Here is an 18,279-nt window from a genome sequence, read left to right as displayed (position 1 = left end):
TGCACTGTGCTCTCGTACTCTTCTGTTTTCACTGAGGTGGAAAATGAACATTGCTTTTGCTGTACTTTAAAATGTATTATCAAGCTTTAGTGCATTTTTACTCATCTACTTTCTGCCTTTTTCACAATTTAGTATCTGGTTTAAGAAAAAAGGGAACCTGTGAGTGGGTTGTAGAATTGGAGTCAGTTACTATCCACTGTATGCCTTCCTATTAATGTTTGCTTGTTGGTCCTACCAAGAAGCTGGGCTTCCAGATAAACTGGCTTTTGGCTGCAACACAAAATACATTATATTTTAACAGGCTGGATTTTTTCATCTACGGGATCAAATTAGACCAAGAGAGCTACTTTTTCAGTCTGAGTGCTGAGATTGCTGGATCACAGTACAGGTGCATGTGTGGAGGCAGACTTGAACTGACTTCCTTCCCCAGCCATATGCTGACTGAGAGGGCTTCAGCAGGTGCTGTAGTAACTCCTCTGCTCAGGTAGCTCAGCCATACTGGTCCCTATGCTGTCATGTGTAACTCCTTAACAAGTGATGTAGGGAAAAAAAGACAATCTACAATTGCAACCTTCAAAGGTTGCTTGCATTGACAGAGCTGTGTTGCGGTGGGTTAGTTCTTGCGTTGGTTTAGCAAGCCGCAGCCTTCCCAGAGAGCGCAGCGGAGCCGCTTTGAGGAGGGCGGCTGTTCCGCTCTCCCGTAGCCCTTTTGGGCAGCCCTGCACTCCTGCTCTGGCTAGCTGTCGGCTCTGCAACACAGTGACAATAAAGGAGGCACAAGGGTCCCTGCATAGCTACCTCAGAGGAACCTTTATTTTACATGATGATGAGCCGGTTCCCAGAGGCAGAGAGACTACCTGGTCAGGGAGCAGGGGGTTTTTCTGAGGGCACAGAGTGGTACGTGGGTGGAGTTGGGCTACTGGAACCAATAGGGAGAACCTGAGGGTGTGGCCAGGACTAGGGGCAGGGGAAGGGGGGGACAATGTGGAAAGCAGACAATTTAATAAGAAAAGCAGTGGGAAAATACAGCACTACAGAGCTGATGTTTCATTGGGAGGCTATAGAGTACTAAAGCATAATGACTTGTATGAGTTGATTCTGCTGCGTTTGCCAGCTGAATCTCTCATAGCAAAAATAAAGCTTTGTCAAGACTTAATGCCAGCTTACACCCTGTATGGATAACCATTTGCCCTTCTGTTCTTTAAGTGTGCTTCGATTTATACAAGTGGGAGCTGCTTTTAATGCCTTCTTCATGGAATCATGGAAGGGTTTGGGTTGGAAGGGGCTTGTTGTATGCTCCCCCACCATGGACAGGGACACCTTTCACTAGACCATGATGCTCAAATCTCTATCCAGCCTGGCCTGAAACACTTCCAGGGATGGGTCCACCACTTCTGTGGGCAAACTTGTTCTAGTGTCTCAACCACCCACATCATAAAAAAGTCCGTTCTTTATGTCTGGACTAAATATACCCTCCTTCAGTTTAAAACCATCACCCCTTGTCCTGCCACTGCTGGCCTTGGTAAACAGCCATTATCCATCTTTCTTGTAAGCCCGTTTTTTATATAGGAAGGCCACAGTAAGGTCACTCTGAAGCCTCATCATTCCCAGGCTGAACAACAGCAACTTTCCTTACTATTTCTGTTCATTTGTCTTCATTTCTGTTGAATAATTTTAGTCCCTGCAAAGGGGACTAAAGGACCCTGCTACCTTTTTCTGTGCAATTTCTGAAATGATACAGTGTACCTAAACCTATTTCAATTTAAGTTGAACATCTTTGCATATGTAAGGAATCATTAAAATGCTTTTAGAGGTAAAATCTGAGTAAACTGTACCTTTTGACAAGGTTTATTTCTTAGCTATTTTTCTGCCCTTTTTTTTTTTTTTTAATGGTAATGTAGCCAGATCTCCTCAAGCAATTGTTTTAGAATTGCCTAAGTATATGGATAACTCTGGAGTATTAAATTCATTGTATGAGACATGTTTTTCTGGCAGACATCTGTATGTTGATTAGAGATACTTGGATTGATTAATGTTCATACCACTTGTATTACACAAATGTAATGATTATATCCGTAAGTAGTTGCAATAATTTTTGCTTTGAGTGGTTGTATCCAGTCTGTATGTACCTTTTATAGACGGAAATTAGTTTAAATGATGTGATGCCAAATAATTTTTGTTTTGTGAGCTTAAATATATAAACTGTGACTACTCATCATGTTGCTATGGTGATTAGTGAATGGTCTAGTATATATGTTCATCTGTAGGCTAGCTTTGGACTTTTATAACTTCAATTAATTATTCTTGAAATGTTGCCATCTTTCTGATCAAAAACACTCTGTTCCATTCTGTACCTCTTGAAATGTGAATTGTGTGCAGAGGAAGTAGAATAGCCCCACCAGAAATTTACTGTGGTGTATATTGCTTGTCAAAGTGCAGTATTAGCAGTGAGATACAACATGCTGTCTTAATTCCTTTTTGAGTATGTTCCAAACAGAGGTTTATCTTAAAAGAATTTAAGGGATTGTTTTCTTTATTTTCCCCAGGATTTGCTGCTTCTTGGAGCTACAGCCATTGAAGACCGCCTGCAAGCAGGTGTTCCAGAAACAATAGCCACACTAATAAAGGCAGAAATTAAGATATGGATTCTGACAGGTGACAAACAGGAAACAGCTCTCAATATAGGTACCCATCTTTCTGGTTACTCTGAATTTGTCTGATATGTTCAGGTTACATGCAAGGTGTGCTGTGTGGGTTTTTAAATAGAATCAGGCCTGCTGTTTATAGAATGGTTCCTCGTTAGCAGGGCACAGCCTTGGAGAAGGGATTTTGCAGTGAAGTTTTCACTATGGGTGTCAGGCTATATTCTTTTGTTTTAATGCAAAAGGGACCCTTCTGCTCTTGGTTAAAAGCAGTTCTAATGGAATGAATATATGTAACTCTGCCTTGTGATGGTAACACGAGAACTCAATCAGGCTAATGTTTCAGAAACTGTTTTAGAGCTTTTTTTTTTTCTTTTCTTACTGACTGCCTTTTCTAGACTTTGAATCAAGTTTGGGATACAATGGGAAATACGAAAATGCAAAGTGTGTATAGTTTACAGCTTCTTCCAAATTATGTCTGTGAAAGTAGGTGGGTTATTCAAGCTGAAATAACTGACCCTGCTGTCACCTTACAGCACATCTGTTAGTAAAGACTTCGTAAAGGAACGTATCCTGATATAAGCACACTCCGTCATGCCACACCTCCCGAATGTGGCATCTTTGGCCATACAATGCCATAATGATCTTGCGTTCTTTTTGATGATTTTTCTCCCTGTCACTGGTAAATCTGCCCAGAGATGAGAAGAGACAGAGTTGGACTCTGGTGATCTGATGTCTCACCTAAGTAAATTCAGTTAGAGGATCAGAGTTGTAGCAGGAGTAGTCTGAAATACACCCAGACCTGTCTGTGTGCAGTTCTAAATGTAAAATACTTAATTGGGTGCATTATTCATACAATTAGAGTCTTGAAGTCAATATGAGCTCCAAAGGACTGAAGAAATAGCTCCTTTAACAGAAGGCAACATATGCTGTTAAGGTTCCACAGTTGTATTTAGATTTGCACATAGTCTGTTTAGATGTACAGGTGTAGGTTAAGAGGAACTTTAACAGCATAGGTTGCTTCCTCAGACTCATCTTGACTTCAAAATTTTCTATTGATGGTGCTCTGTAACTGTATTTACATTATTTTTAGCAAAGTTTTGGGCATTTGCTTTTTTGTTGTTGTTTGGTTTGTGGTCTTTTAAAATTTTTTTCTGTTTTGGTTGACTCAGTGAAATTTCAGAATGCAGTCTGCTTGACTGGGCAGAATTTTTGTGTGCTTCTCAAAACCAGATCAAATTTAATGTATCTTTGTATGCTGAAGGTGGTACCAAGAGGTGAAATTACTTGCTGAGCTGATACAGCTGTAGTAGAAATACAATGGATGGCCTGAGTAGACAATTTGTTTAAAGGCTAGTTTTCTGCTTTGAGTCACTATCTGCAGATTTTGCTTTTTTTACAAGCAGTAGTTAACTTGAGAAGGGAAACATCATCTTTTGACTAATTAAAAAAATGTAGCTACACATTTGGATGTAAATACCTGAAATAAGTTGATATATTAACCAACAGCAGCTACCTTGAACACCAGTAAATGAGCTTATTCTGAAGCCTCTGAAGGAGACTAACTTCCAGTGTTCTCTAAAACTGTTGGTTTGTTGTTTCTTTTATTATAGCAACTTGAGAGGAATATGTATCTCTCTTAAAACGTCTAAATTATCCCTTCATTTAAGGTACAGTTTGGTAATAAAAATCTCACTTAATTAGCTTCATATTCAAGTTGGCTTGAAAGTATAAACATGTGGCACCCTTCCAGTTTTTGTGTGTAACCCAATAAAACTGCAATAAACCTTCAACTTAAAACCCAATCCACGTGTGCACTATATGTTTCAGGTATAAATATGCTCTCTGGGGAGTAAAAAGTATTTTTACTCTCTCATTGTGTTTATTCTTATTGACTCTTGCTTGCTGTATGGATATGCATGTATGTTGAGGGATATTTCAGCTCTTGGCAGCTGTGTCAAGGAGCTGGAGTACTTTGTTCTTCCAGCTTCTTCTTGATTCTTTGGTGTTCCAGTTTGGGCAAATTTAGAAATATATCCTCTGAGAGAAGGCACAACCACCCCTCCCCCACCAGGTTCGGGAAAAAATAAATTTTCCTCGAAGGAAAGTGAAGAAGATAAAACTATTTATTTAACAAACACATGGGAAGGAAAATAATGTTAGATGGTAAAATCTTTCGCTGTAGAGGAAAAAACCTGGGAAAGTGTTCGAGTCCTCCCTTTGGTCTCCTCGGAGCTGGGGCTTGGGCCGGGGCCAGGCCCTCTGTGCCCGGTGGAAAGTCCTCCCGATGTGCTCTGATGTTACAGCAATCAAGCAGTCCAGTAGAAAAGGGAAAAATCCGAATTCCAGAGAAGGAAATCCAAAGTCAACTCTCAGTCTCTCTCGGAGAACAAGAAGAAAAAAACTGGCCAAAAACTGACTGGAAAAAAACAAGCCGGGTGCTTCCTCCTCCCCTGCCCCAGCTGGAAAAAAAAACCTGCTATCTTTTGTAACCTTGAACAAGCTGCAAACTGCTTTGAGAAAGTTTTGCTCAGTTTTTTCCTTCCCCCTTTCAGGGTCAGTTTAGAGGCATAGAAAGGCACAAAAATTAATTTCTGGGCATAGGCAGCGATATGGGATACACATCATAAGATCACCCCAAGACACTTGGTTTTCAGAATTTGCTGTCTTTGCCTCTGGATTACATTCTTTACTACTTTGGAGAGTAATGGTTGACCTTCTGTGGGGTGGCTGTATGCCTTCCATTCAGCCATGTGCCAGTCAGTAGTTCTGCAGATGAGGAGAGTGTTCATGATAAGCTTTAATACTGATCAATCATTTGAACTCTAGCTCTTGAAAAAGGGACTTCCAGGTTCAGAAGCATCTTTAAGCATGACCTGCAAACAACTGTAGAAGGCTTAACTGTGTCCTTGTAGCTTCATCCTTTTCTTCAAACAGTCTACAGACTCTGGGTCATTTTTGCCTTTCAGTGAGACAAAAATACCCATGATAGATTTCTATTTGCCACCATCCTTGTGCTCATCACACTCACAGAACACCAGAACTGCTGTATTTCCAGCCAATAACTTCCCTAGGAACAGATCTGTTTTCCAGGAAGAGGAGTGTAGTGTTTACTCAAGTGTGTCCTTCCCTGAACCATGAATCAGTTCCTACAGTTGAGCTGAATGCTCTTGCCTAGGGTGTGCATTGATAGCTGCGAGCACTGCCTGAGAGTTTTTTGGGCATGAGGTTGGAAGGGACCTTTTGAAGATACAGTCCAGTCCTCCTGCTCCCTCCCTGACAGGGACATCTTTCATGTATCAGGTTGCTTAAAGCTCCATCCAGCCTGGCCTTGAACATTTCCAGAGATGGATCCATAACTTCTCTGGGCAACCTGTTCCAGTCTTGGTACCCCCATCATGAAGAATGTCTTCCTTATGTCCAGTCTAAACCTACCTATTGCAGCCGGGCTGGGGTCTGTGGCTCAGACCCAGGAAGCCGTGACTGACCCAGAGAGAGCGTCCCACAAGGGACAGTCTTCCAGAGGTCTGCGGCATTCCCTCAGCCACTGGGCTGCCTCCAGAGAGGGGTGCCTGTCTCAGCAGGCTGTCAGCTCTCTAGTGATTTCAGAGGGAGTGATTTCAGCTCTTGTTCTGTGAGGCAACCCCAGGCCAGACCAGGAGGAGAGAGACGAGAGGCTCGTTTGGCAGTTCCGCATGAGGCAGCTTTATTTGTCCCGCACCCCGCAAAGGGGAGGCCAGGGACGAGCTCTCCGATCTCTAAAGGAGAATAGGGTACCTCTTATAGGGATACAAGGGTGGGTGTGAGGTGGTAGAAGCCAATGGGTTGCAAAGAATCTACATAGGGTCTCCCAGAGGACCATGGGTCTGTTTTCTCTCACCCTCACCGAAAGTGCTGCCTTTTCCAAGGGGATCTTGCCGGGAGGTTATGCAATCCCTCCAAGGCAGGAGCTGGGCATACCCCACACCTACCCTCTTTCAGTTTGAAATGACTGGCCCTTGACCTGCCATTACAGGCCTTAGTAAAAGGCCTTTCTCAGTCTTTGTTTAAAGTCCCTTTTATATATTGAAAGGTCTCTCCAGAACCTCTCTTCTTCTGGCTAAACAACCCCAACTCTCAGCCTGTTTTCATAGGAGAGATGTTCCAGCCCTCTGATTGCTTTTGTTGCTCTCCTTTGCACTCAGATTCATGTCTGTCATGTGCTGGGAGCCCTAGGGCTGTGTACAATACTCTAGGTGGAGTCTCACATTCAATTTTTCATCACTTAGTATCCAGATACTTCTCAATAGGGCTGCTTTCAGTCTGTTCATCCCCGAGTCTGTCCTGATGGATATTTATGATTGTTGCAGCACAGGTGCAGGATCTTGCACTTGGCCCTGTGGAACTTGATTAGTTCTCACAGGAATACTCCTCAAGCAGATCAAAGTCTCTCTGGGTGGCATCACTTCCCTCCAGTGTTGTTTAGCTGCACCATTCAGGTTCATGTTTTCTCAAGACTTGCTGAGGGTGTACTCAATCCCTGTCTGTCCGTGGTGAAGATACTAAAGTACCGGTCCCAGGACTGGCCTGAGGGACACTACTCATTACTGGTTTTCATTTGAGTGTTGAACTATTGACTGTAACCCTCTGGATGCAGGCATCCTGCAGATTCCTTACTCATCTAACAGTACATACATATCTTTCCAATTCAGAAATAAGAACACTTCTTGGTGAGCTGTGCTTTATTTCAGTTCAGGAGACTGAAGCCATGCCAGCACACTTGCCTATATCCCTATGCACAGTTCGAGCAGGGTATATGCGCTCTCTCTAAACACAGAGGATAATCATTCTTGCCTCAGATGCTGGATTCTGTATGCCTGCAGTACGAATGTGCCTGTGGGCTATGATCTTGAACTCTGGTTCAAGCAATCTTTCTCCCAGGACACTTGAAGGAAAATAAGTCCCAGAAGTTCCCAATTCATCTACTTCATGGACTTTTAGTCAGACTTTTAAATTAAAGAGCTAGATATCAACTTACAGGTGTGGGTTGACATTTTATACCTGGCTTTGAACCAGTTGATGTTATTTTACTCAGAAGCATTGACAAAAATACTTACCTTAGAGTGCATTTTTGCTTGCCATGTTAGTATTGCCAGTAATAACTATTACAAAACTATTATAAAACTTTAAAATATTACTAGAAATGTCTAAAATTACTACTTGTACTCTTACAGTTGCCAGCTACTTTACTTTTATAGTAGTGCTAGATTTTAACATCATCTTAGTCCTGAAATTGTACATAATGTATAGATCCCCTATAAACCCTTGTTAGGCTTGACTTACATTCTCCTATTCCAGTCTTGATCTTTCTGTTTAATATTTTGCAAGATGCAAAATAGCCTCAATTGCAGGATAAGTTCTTCTGAGTCAATGATTTCCAAGATGCATAGCAGAGCAACTGTTTTCCACACCTTTTTTTATTTTTCTTCCAGCTTGACTTCTAGAGTGGCATCTTGCTTGTTTTGGAAGAGGTGAAGTGAAGCAGTGAGCAGTGGCTTAGAAATTACAGCTGCTGTTCTAATCAAATGCTACTAGAAAATCCTTTTGAATTAGTTATGCTGAATTTGTAACAGCTCACTGCACAAGACTGTTGCTTTAGCCTAGGGAAAGAATAACCCTGTTATGGTGGGAAGTACTTAAATTTGTAATATTCTCTTTTTCTCAGTCAAAATAAGGAAGTTTTTTTTCAGCCTGGAACTAACTTTTAAAAATGGCAAACTGACTTGAGAGAAAATTCAATGTTTTGTCTATGACTGTTGGAGGTTTGCTTCTCAGTTCTATACTACCACCTAAGACTCATTCACAGGCAGAATCAGAGGCTGTCTGGAAAGCTTTCATGTTATAGGCTGCATGTCATTAGAATATATTTTGTCCCTTTCCTAACAGGTGTGAGTTCATAGTCATTCTGTATTGTTCTCTGAAGCAGAAATTAAAGGTTGCACTTTATGTTCATAGTCCACACAGCTGTGAAAATGGAGGAGAAACTAAACTTCTGCAGGTAATCAAACCTGCTGCCTGAGAGTGCTTGGCTATGATACAAGCATGTCTTCCACAAAGGAACAAGAGGGATTTACTTTCTTGACAGAAGTCATGCAGACATGTTAACCCTGGATTATACCTACAAAACTAGCCCAATTATAAAAACTCTGTAGCCTGAGGACATTATTTGCATTGCAATTGATGACCCAGTATGGCCTTTCTAAGGAACCAAGAATCCCACAGATGATTTCATGCCTCAGTTGTTCTCTTGCTGTTGTAAGATATCATCTTTTTACAGTGACTGTGCTGTTCATCTTTTGATGCAGTGGCAGCCTTGCAGTGGTTCTTCACTGGGACATTACTCTTATACTGCAATAGCCTCTAGTCTCTGTTTAAGAAAAGTAAGAGACTTCCCAAGATCCCAATTTATTTGGTAACAATTTCTTAAACTTGCTGTAATTAATTTCTATACAAAAACACATTAGAAATAAAAAATAATTTTATTGAATTTCCTTTTCCTATGTAACTTAGATGAGCAATAAAAGGTGTGTGCTTCAAATAAACTAATTCTCTGCTATTTTATGAAGCTTACATGATCTATGCCAATCCCAAGTGAACTTGCATGAGCTTTTGGACAATGTAGTGGGGTCAGCCTGATCCGAGTTTGCATTTGTCTCTTGCCATTAATTTGAGCAGAATTAAGCTGTTTATTCTGTAAATGCTTAAACGGTCATAAAAATAAGAGTTTTTTTGTGTCTTGAGAGTTTTTGTTTTGAATTTTGGTGTCCTGGGAAATGTACAGAACTGCTTTCTGGGTGCTGCTCCAGACTATGGTCACTCTCATTCTTTCACGTCCCAGTCCCACACTAAGAATAATCTAGTCCAATTGCCTTGTGCCTATAGGAGGAGTTGGTAGGGGCTCTGTGAATGTCATTGATTTGTACTACTTGATGAAACTCAAGACCTTCCACAGTGAGCACTCAGGAGTGAAAAATGCTCATGTAAGCTTTGTGTGGGTTAAGGGAACTGAGTAGCATCAACTGAACACATGTGTGCACTTCCAGTCATCTGGCACAGATGCAACTGTGCATTCAGATCTGTTCCTGTAAGGTGCTGAAGGCAAACCTGCCTTCATGTAGACTTAAAAAAAGAAAAAAAATTGCTGTAGGGCTACAGGCTATATTTACTGCATCTAGTTCACACAGTGTTTTCTTTAATTAAAACATCTCAAGTGACGTATTTGAAAATGCAGATAGAATGCCACCTGTGTTCCTAGTAAATCTGTCGTGTTGGAGTGTGTCCTGTACACCATTTCCAGCAGTCTGCCTGACTGGAGTAATTGCTCCAAAAGTGAATTGTCATTTGACTTACAGATGCTTATCTTAAGGTTGAGCTGAACCTTAGATAGTCTTCCAAAAATTAAATCCTTGTGTTTTATTGTCTTTTTTTCCCCCTCTTGCAGGGTACTCTTGCAGACTCATTTCACAGAGTATGTCTCTCATCCTGGTCAATGAAGATTCGCTAGATGTAAGTAAGCAAATTCTGATGTAATTCTTGGCAGAAGGGGGTGTTGCTAACAAGATGGAAAGTTGTCAAGCTTTCACATTGAATTTCTCTTGCTTACCCCTAGGGGTAGCAAAATGAACAATTCATGCTAAAACACAGGTGTGTTGTGTAAAGTGTACTCCAGAGGTCTTCAGTCACAAACTGTACAAATCAAACTGAAGTCTCAGAACAAGCAACTTCTTAGGTCCATGGGTTTGATTCTGCTGCAAACTGCAAAAATCTGCACCATGCCATCGGGAAGATAGTTAAGAGTTAAGGTATAGATACAGGAGTAATGTGTTTGAAGAAAACTTGTTTTTTGTTTTTTTCTATCTTCAGTATTGCATGGAACAGCTCTAACCACACCTGCATTGTGAGCTTGTCGATGTACTGTAACTTTTGAGACCTAAAATCAGAATTTTTCTGCAAATGGTTGCCATGCTCCTCATATCTATGCAAAAATTAAATAGAAAAATCATATATTTATACACAGATCTTCCCAGGAGACATCATTCCATTTTGTGTGTTTCAATGTCCATATCAGTATTGGATATCACTTCAATATCTGATTTCTATTAGAGGTATTTGTAGGACAAATGAAAGTACCTATAATAGGCAGCATCTGACATTTGCATTCAGAATTGGCAGCTTGACTGGATGGGAGATGCAAAGCCTGCATCTTGGAGTATCAGAGGAGTTACTGGATATCTGCAAATCTGGTTGAAGAGGGTAATACTGTTGTGGCAAAGTTTTCACTGGCTTAGTGTTATTTTCCAGTCGCCTTGATGTGATTCCAATAACTTTGTGTGTAGAAAACTTTGGTTACAGAATCCAGCTGTGAACAGTATTGGAAATTTATCAGTAAACATAAAAACTAGTGGAAGCTCTTAGCTTTAGTGGAACATGTTGTTGCACCCCCAGCATGTTTGCCAAAGATACCAAGCTGAGTATCAAGCTGTGTGGTGCAGTCAACACACTGGAGGGAAGGCATGCCATCCAGAGGGATCCCATCCAGAGGGATCTGGATGGGCTTGAGAGGTGGGCCTGTGTGAACTTCCTGAAGTTCAAAAAGGCCAAAGGCAAGGTGCTGAACTTGGGTTGGGGTGGTCTCAAGCACAAGTCCAGGCTGGGAGGAGAATGGATTGAGAGCAGCCCTGAGGAAAAAGACTTGGGGTTGTTTGGACAAAAAGCTCCATATGACCCAGCAATGTGCACTCACAGCCTAGAAAGCCAAAGGCATCCTGGGCTGCATCCAAAGAATCACAGCCAGCAACTTGAGGAAGGTGGTTCTTCCCCTCTACTCTGCTCTCATGAGACCTGACCTGGAGTGCTGCAGGCTCCCTATCCCTGGAGGTGTTCAAGACCTAGGCTGGATGGGGCTTTGAGCAGCCTGGTCAAGCGGAAGGTGCCCCTGCCTATGTCAGGGGGGTTGAAGTTAGATGATCTTTAAGGTCCCTTCCAACTCTTACTCTTCTATGATTCTATGAAAAAAAAAGAAAAAAAGGAAATGGAGAACCATGGCATATCAGAAAAGGAACTTGTTTTGATATATAGTTGCTGCTCTTTTAAGTAAAGAAAATGTTATCACATGATACATCATGAATATTGAAGGTGACTGATGGTTTAGCTCAGATAGCCTATGTTTTTCTAAAACATGAGTACAAACTTGTGGAGCTTCTGAACTGGTTCATCAAAAATTCTTTGCATTGTATCAGTCTTGCTTTCAGTCTAAAGTAAGTCTGTTGTTTTTTTCTGAAGTACTCTTATTGCCATTTTAAACGTAGAGTTGAATTTTATATGTTTGAATATAGAACTTAGGTTTTGTTAACAATTGCCTCTAATTCTTTTATTCTAAGGTGTCTTTAAGTATTTATTGCCAATTTTTCAGCATGAGATCTCCATAGTAATACTTATTTTCTGTTGCACCTCTAGCAGAAATTTTGACTTCTGTTCAACTGAGCCTAAAATCAAAGGTTCTCACACTGAAATTCTGTAGCATTATATTTAATATATTCCACCTTTGAAATCTATTAATACTAAAAATGAGTTTTTACAAGATCCAAGTTGAGCTTAGAGCTTTTAAATATTGATACACTCCCCCCTTTGTGCAGTCCCCGTGTGACTTTTCCCTCCCACTTCTGCTCCTTGGCATGCAGCAGCAGGTGAGATGTGATCGAACAACTGTCTTTGCTTGGTTTTGAGAGATAAATTTTTTTCTAAATCATGCACTTCAGGGAAAAAATCAATCACTTCTGTTCTCTTCAGGGAACTCCTGGGAATAGAAAAGACTAATCCCTAGCTTGATTCAATTGAATTCTTGAAACTTAGGATAATAATCTGCAAATGTCTATTCCTTACAGACTTTACCACATGCATACATGTACTCACTTGTTTTTTCTTTTCCTAATAAAGCTTTTTGAAATGAGAATATTTTGAGCATGAGATTTACTTTGAGTGTAATTCTTGGGCTCAGTTTCTGTTTAATTAAATTGGAACACCATAAAGTCTTATTGTGCAGCTCTTAGCCTGGAAAAATTTCTTTCATTGGCATCGTGTAGAATTTTGAGTTGTGGGAGCAGTGAGAAGGGTACCTGAAGAAGGGAAATTGGATGACCAGAATGCTCCTGGCTGGAAAACCTCTAATGAGAGAGGTGATGTTACAACCAAGGAATGTTGAGTGTGTTTCTCCCCATAAATCCTGTAGTAAGAAGAGCTGGGAAGTGTATCAGTTGCTTATCACATAGGACTGTATTTAACAGTAGTGGAAGGACAACACTGAAAGGACCCAGTTCTGAACCTGTGGATAGTATTTTGCTGTAAAGTAATCCTGTTGATGTAAAAGGAGTTACACTGTGAGTGTGTTCTGCAGAACTCATGTGGCAGGAGTGACTGTCCAGGGTTATTTACCTGTGTGTGAGTAACAGCAAAGTCTGTTGAAAAGATACAACTAAAAGTGTAAGCAGAAGCTGGCCTTCCTTGCTTTTCCACTTGCTCAGGTATACCTTTTGCATGCTTCACTGTTGGGATGTACGTGTTTGTGCCATCATGGTATTTTGTAGTATTCTTAAAAAACAAGCATAGCTTCACAGTGTAATTTGTCATCTGTAGTCAGCATTTTGACTTCCCAAGTAGTCTTAGTATCTGCAGGGAAGCTTTACATACAATTGTGTTTTATATTCCAACAGTGGGGACCTGGAAAACTGGTGTACTAGTTTGAAAACAAACAAGTGGGAGGCACCAAGTCAGAATAACAATTTAACAGGGAAATTAAAAAAAAAAAAAAAAAAAAAAAAGCAGAAAACACTGGGTTAAACTGACAGAGTCAGGATGCAACCTGACACCCTGTTAGTCAGGGTGGCGGTAGCAGTCCGATAAAATGGTGGCTGCAGTCCTCCTGAAGTGATGGGTGTGGTTCTGTTGAAGCTGTGGTCCTGTAGAAGGTTCTGCCCTTCCTCAGAAGGTCCAGTGGTGGCTGTGTAGCTCCTGTCCTCTGGGAATCCAATGGAAAAGGGTGTCTGTGGTGTTCGGAATCTCAGATTATATCCACGATGGGATGCTTGGTTCCTCCTTCTGGGTGGAGCATCTCACAATAGCATGATGAGTCAGGAGGCCAGGCATTGATGGGCCCATTAAGCAGAAGATAGTCTGGAGGGAGGAGGCAAGGAAACACTGCCCCTCCTGGTTTCAACAGCTCATGAGGATAGTAATAGAATACACTGCAACCCAGGACAACTGGTTATTTTGTTGTTTATTTTAGCTATTCTGTAGGGTAGCATTACTATGAAGGTTCTATAAGGAAGATCTATTAACCTTGAGAATATTAGATTTTTCCAGTGACTTTCATGATCTTCATTCTTAATGGGCACATTTCCTTCCCACACTCCTTAAGAGTTAAAAAATATTAAGGAGATCTTTAACGGGCATCATTATTCATTGTATTTAATACTGATACATCTGTAGATGTGATATTATCTGGGAATCATGGATCTGGTCACTGGACTTAGCCATATGCTAGTAATAGCAGATTTTGTTGGGTTATTGTCTAAAACGTTTTCTAATAACCATTGAGAACTCAAACTGTGTAAAAGAAGAGAACATGAGCAGAAGACCATTAAAAATAATTGTTTATCAGCACATTTGTCTTTGAGCAAAGAGTATGGTTCCAGTAGTGTCCTCTGTACTAGACTTCTCAGAAAGATTTGCATAGCATTATGGCTTCCACAGAAAGGTATTACCTTCACCTACAGAATTTATTCAGCATATGCACCATGTGAGTTTCTTATGTAAATCTGTGTTTCAAACTCGAGCACAATTACAGGAGACAGTGCCTGTGAAGCTCTGAGAAACTAAGGGAGTGTTGCTTTTGGGATCCTCATTCTCTTGCAGAAGAAGGGATGTCTGTGCCTTGTCAGTGATGTCATGCTGATTACTCCCAAAGAATGGGCCTAAAAGTATTATCAGCTTTTCAGACTAAAATGTTACCTAATACTCCAAATGCTCCAAAACCTTGGTATCATGTGTGCTTCAGCTGTACTAAAAGGTAATAAGGTATGCAGCTACTGCTGGGAAGACAAGAACAAGCCTGGTACTGCTAATGCCATGGAGGTGCTTTGGAGGTTACATCTTGTGTGTTGCACTAGAGGGGAGGCGGGGGCTTTTATCTCCCCTGCTGTCATCTGCCCACATGCATTCAGACAAAGTTAGTGTTCTGGAAAACTGCTCGATGTGAGCAAGCTCAGTTTGAGCCAAGCATCAGCTCCGCTTCAGAGGGGCATCTGCAACAGTTCTCTAGTGTCTTGTGGCTAGTAAAGTTACTCTCGTTACCACTCAGCCTGGAATTGTAATCAGCTCTTCTGTCTACCACTGGGGATTTGCAAAGGAAGCTAATTAGGAAAACTAGGGACATAATACATTTTCTATTGTACAAAGCTTTTACTATTGCTCCAATTTCTGTTTTTCTTAATCTAGAAATAGACATCAGGCTAATAAGTAGTTACATAAGGAACAGAGTCTAGTAATCAGCTAAGTCTTCAAAAACATTAGGTAGAGGGGATTTAGGTTTTTTTGTTTGTTTTTGAGGAACAAATAGGATCTTTCATAACTCCAGGTATTTGCTAATCTGCATAGAAAGTTATTTGTATGGATGTGGAAAATACACAGCTCTTCATGTGAAAAGCTGCTTTGATTTGAGTGTACTGTATAGAATTATACATGAAAGAATATAGGTGTTACCTAGACCTGTAGGTTTAAGTACACACAGGACTGTGTAACTTAAGTATTAGATTACCATTTTTTCAGGAAGTAATACTAATAGGTTTGAGCTGTGAGTGGTGAATGAGTTGAGCTGGTATTTTTGTTTCATCCTGCTTTTCGCTTTTCACAATTCATTAATGACTGTTCTCCCTTATCTGTGGCTCTGTTTTTTCTGTTAGTGTTTTCTGGCACTGTGATAGTTGGTTTGGACGAAAGTGGGGGTACTTGGACCTGAAGGAATGCAAGGACCCTTAGGAGTGCTAAGAAAAGGTTATCAAATAACTCTTCTTTCTGTAGCTGGAAATTGTGGGGTGAGAAGGCTGGGGAACGCTTTTAAAAAACCAAAACACACTGTTTTCAAAGTTACTTTTCCTTTCATATTTTAAGTTTTGATAGTGGTCATTCTGACAAGAGACGATTTTAGGCAGCTGGTATTTAGCAGATGGGGGCTGATGCCTAGTCCGTGCTATAGGACAGAATAGATCATATTACATAAAAATGGAAAGGAAGAGTGTGCGTTCCCCGAATTCCATTTAAAATTTGCTGTCTCGTTTGTAAGAGTTCTCATATGTTAGAGGAAAATGACTGGGAACACTATTTCTCTTAAAATTGCTAATGATCTTCACGTATGTGAAGGCTTATATCAATAGATGATCACAGAGCATTATCCAGATCTATTTTCTGGTGCGTAGGTAACAGCAGAAGCATGGCTTCAGCTGGATGGTGAGGGAAGTATCTGTTTGCTTTGAAGATGGGATTCTCTGCAGCGTACTGATGTGCTTATTTTTATTAAGCAGAAGAGGCCATGGAAACATAAGGATGTGCAATCAAGTGTTAAATGGATTTTTTAAAATGAGAAACTACCCATGAAATGCAGTTTTTTTTCTGATATTAAAGCATGATGGTGTGTTTTTAGGGGAATAAGACAAAGCTGGTGTCTGATGTATAGATGAGTTACGGGTACTAATCCTCTTGATTGACATGGCTAATACTGCACATCTGTAGAAAGAATTCAAATTTGTCTTTTGTATTGAAGGGCAAGAACTAAATAGTCCTTTCGTCTTCAAGATACTTTCATATCTGGTCTTTTGCTTTCATTGGAGGGGTTCCTTGTTCATGCAAGTTTGTCTGGGGGTTTTAAGAATAAGCAGTCTTCCTTTCTTGGTGTGGAGCCAGCCTAAAGTAATCGGATTTATTCATCTGCAGTGTTAACGAAGACAGTGGAGTAACTGCTTCAGGGTGACATGGTATATCTTGATCATGTATTCAGAAAACAGAGATACAGGTATCTGTGGTCCCTATAATACTGACTTACTACTACTTTGTTAAACAATTTTTTTAAGATTATTTCCTTTCTCGTAATAATTAGAGAATCATTCTTGTAATTGAAGCTTGATTACTCCAAGTCTTCTCATCAGTCACATAAAGGAATAAATTCCCTTCACAGGGGAATTAAGGAAAAAAAAGATGTTTTACATCTGGTGGAAGCTAGAAAGTGTCCCACAGAATTTCTCTGGGTTGATTGTTCTGTCAGAAACTAGAATTAAGCAATTCTCCAGCTGTATGAATTTAATACCTAAGTATGTGTTCCCTCTGCTTTTTAACCTTCTGCATAGAGTAGAACCAATCAGAGGAATCACTAAGGTTTTTACATAACTTTGTCACAGTGGGGTAAGCTTTTGTTTAACTGAAAAATGTGTCAAGGTGCATTTTCTCACTGTTTCTAGTTGTCTAACTGGCATAGTTAAAGGATTATGTTAGAGGATTGGTGTTGCTCTTTCATATTTACTAAGTCTTCTAATTAGCTTACCGTCTACACATCTTAAATAGTATTTGCAATCTCCTCTCCATGTGTTCGAGACAAAACTTGATTTGGCTATCTTGAATTTTCAGCTAATTCCCAAATCCTAAATTATCATAACCTGTGTTCTAACTGGGCCTAAAAATCACATTTCTGAAGTGTTAGACTATAATGGTTTTTTGGAGAGGTTTGGGAATGAGTGTTAGTCAGACCTGAAGTGATTCAGATGTCCTCCTGAAGCTTCCATTATGCTGAGTTTTGGTGGTATCTATGTGTGCTTGTGGTGTACTTTGGATTTTCAAGCTAGCCACATTGAAGCTTTCCTCTGGCTAGAAAGATTGAGGAATTTGGTGTCTGTTACTAATTCAAGTTCTTGTAGCTAGAGTACAGAGTTCAATGAAATAAGAAGATATGGCTATTTGTAGAAAGATGGTTCTGCAGTATAACTGGGGACCATTTACATGGCTAATAGTGACCAAAGTTGTCTGGTTTCAAGAATTCTGTGTTCTTGGGGTGCAGAGGGGGAAGGTCAGCAGAGCATGTGCTTTTGGATATAGAGTTTAGTAGAACTCTGGGAAAATGTGGATGAATAAAGCCAATTAATGGTTAAGGGGCATTGTAAGATCCAGGTTGGTAAGGTAATACTTGTCTGGATTATAGAATTGAAATTTCACAACTTACCTGTAAATAACATAAGGAAGGGGGGATGGGCTCACAACTTAACTGGCTGACTTTTTGAAAACTTGTACTTTCTTTTCAAGTTATTAAAACTTAATTGGTCTGTCTATAGTAGGTTTAATACTACCAGGTTCTCAAGGGATTTCTAGTTCTATCCAGGGCTTGACAGAAAAAATCTACAGTTCAATAGACAGAGTTAATAGGTTTAGTAAATATTAATAAAATAAATCTTTAGGGAAATTACTCTGGTGGTTTAATTTTAAAAGAGAAACATAATCTTGATGATTTTGTGGAGCTTTCTTACTAAAATTATTTTTAGTAATTGAAGTGGGTATCATATTT

At 40.2% G+C, this 18,279-nt stretch overlaps 1 protein-coding gene across 1 annotated transcript in view; it reads left to right on the top strand.

Annotated features, from left to right (window-relative positions):
* ATP8A2 (ATPase phospholipid transporting 8A2) overlaps positions 1–18,279 on the top strand; it is a 320,460-nt gene that overhangs the window by 87,453 nt on the left and 214,728 nt on the right. The window contains exons 23-24 of the mRNA XM_039565493.1: positions 2,547–2,685; positions 10,123–10,187. Of these exons, the coding sequence (XP_039421427.1) occupies positions 2,547–2,685; positions 10,123–10,187 (204 nt within the window). The remainder of the gene's footprint in view (positions 1–2,546; positions 2,686–10,122; positions 10,188–18,279) is intronic.

This window comes from Corvus cornix, chromosome 1 (genome assembly GCF_000738735.6).
Source record: "Corvus cornix cornix isolate S_Up_H32 chromosome 1, ASM73873v5, whole genome shotgun sequence".
In the NCBI taxonomy this organism is placed as follows: domain Eukaryota; kingdom Metazoa; phylum Chordata; class Aves; order Passeriformes; family Corvidae; genus Corvus; species Corvus cornix.
Note: the sequence above shows the minus strand (reverse complement) of the source record. Positions and strands in the feature narration are given on the sequence as shown.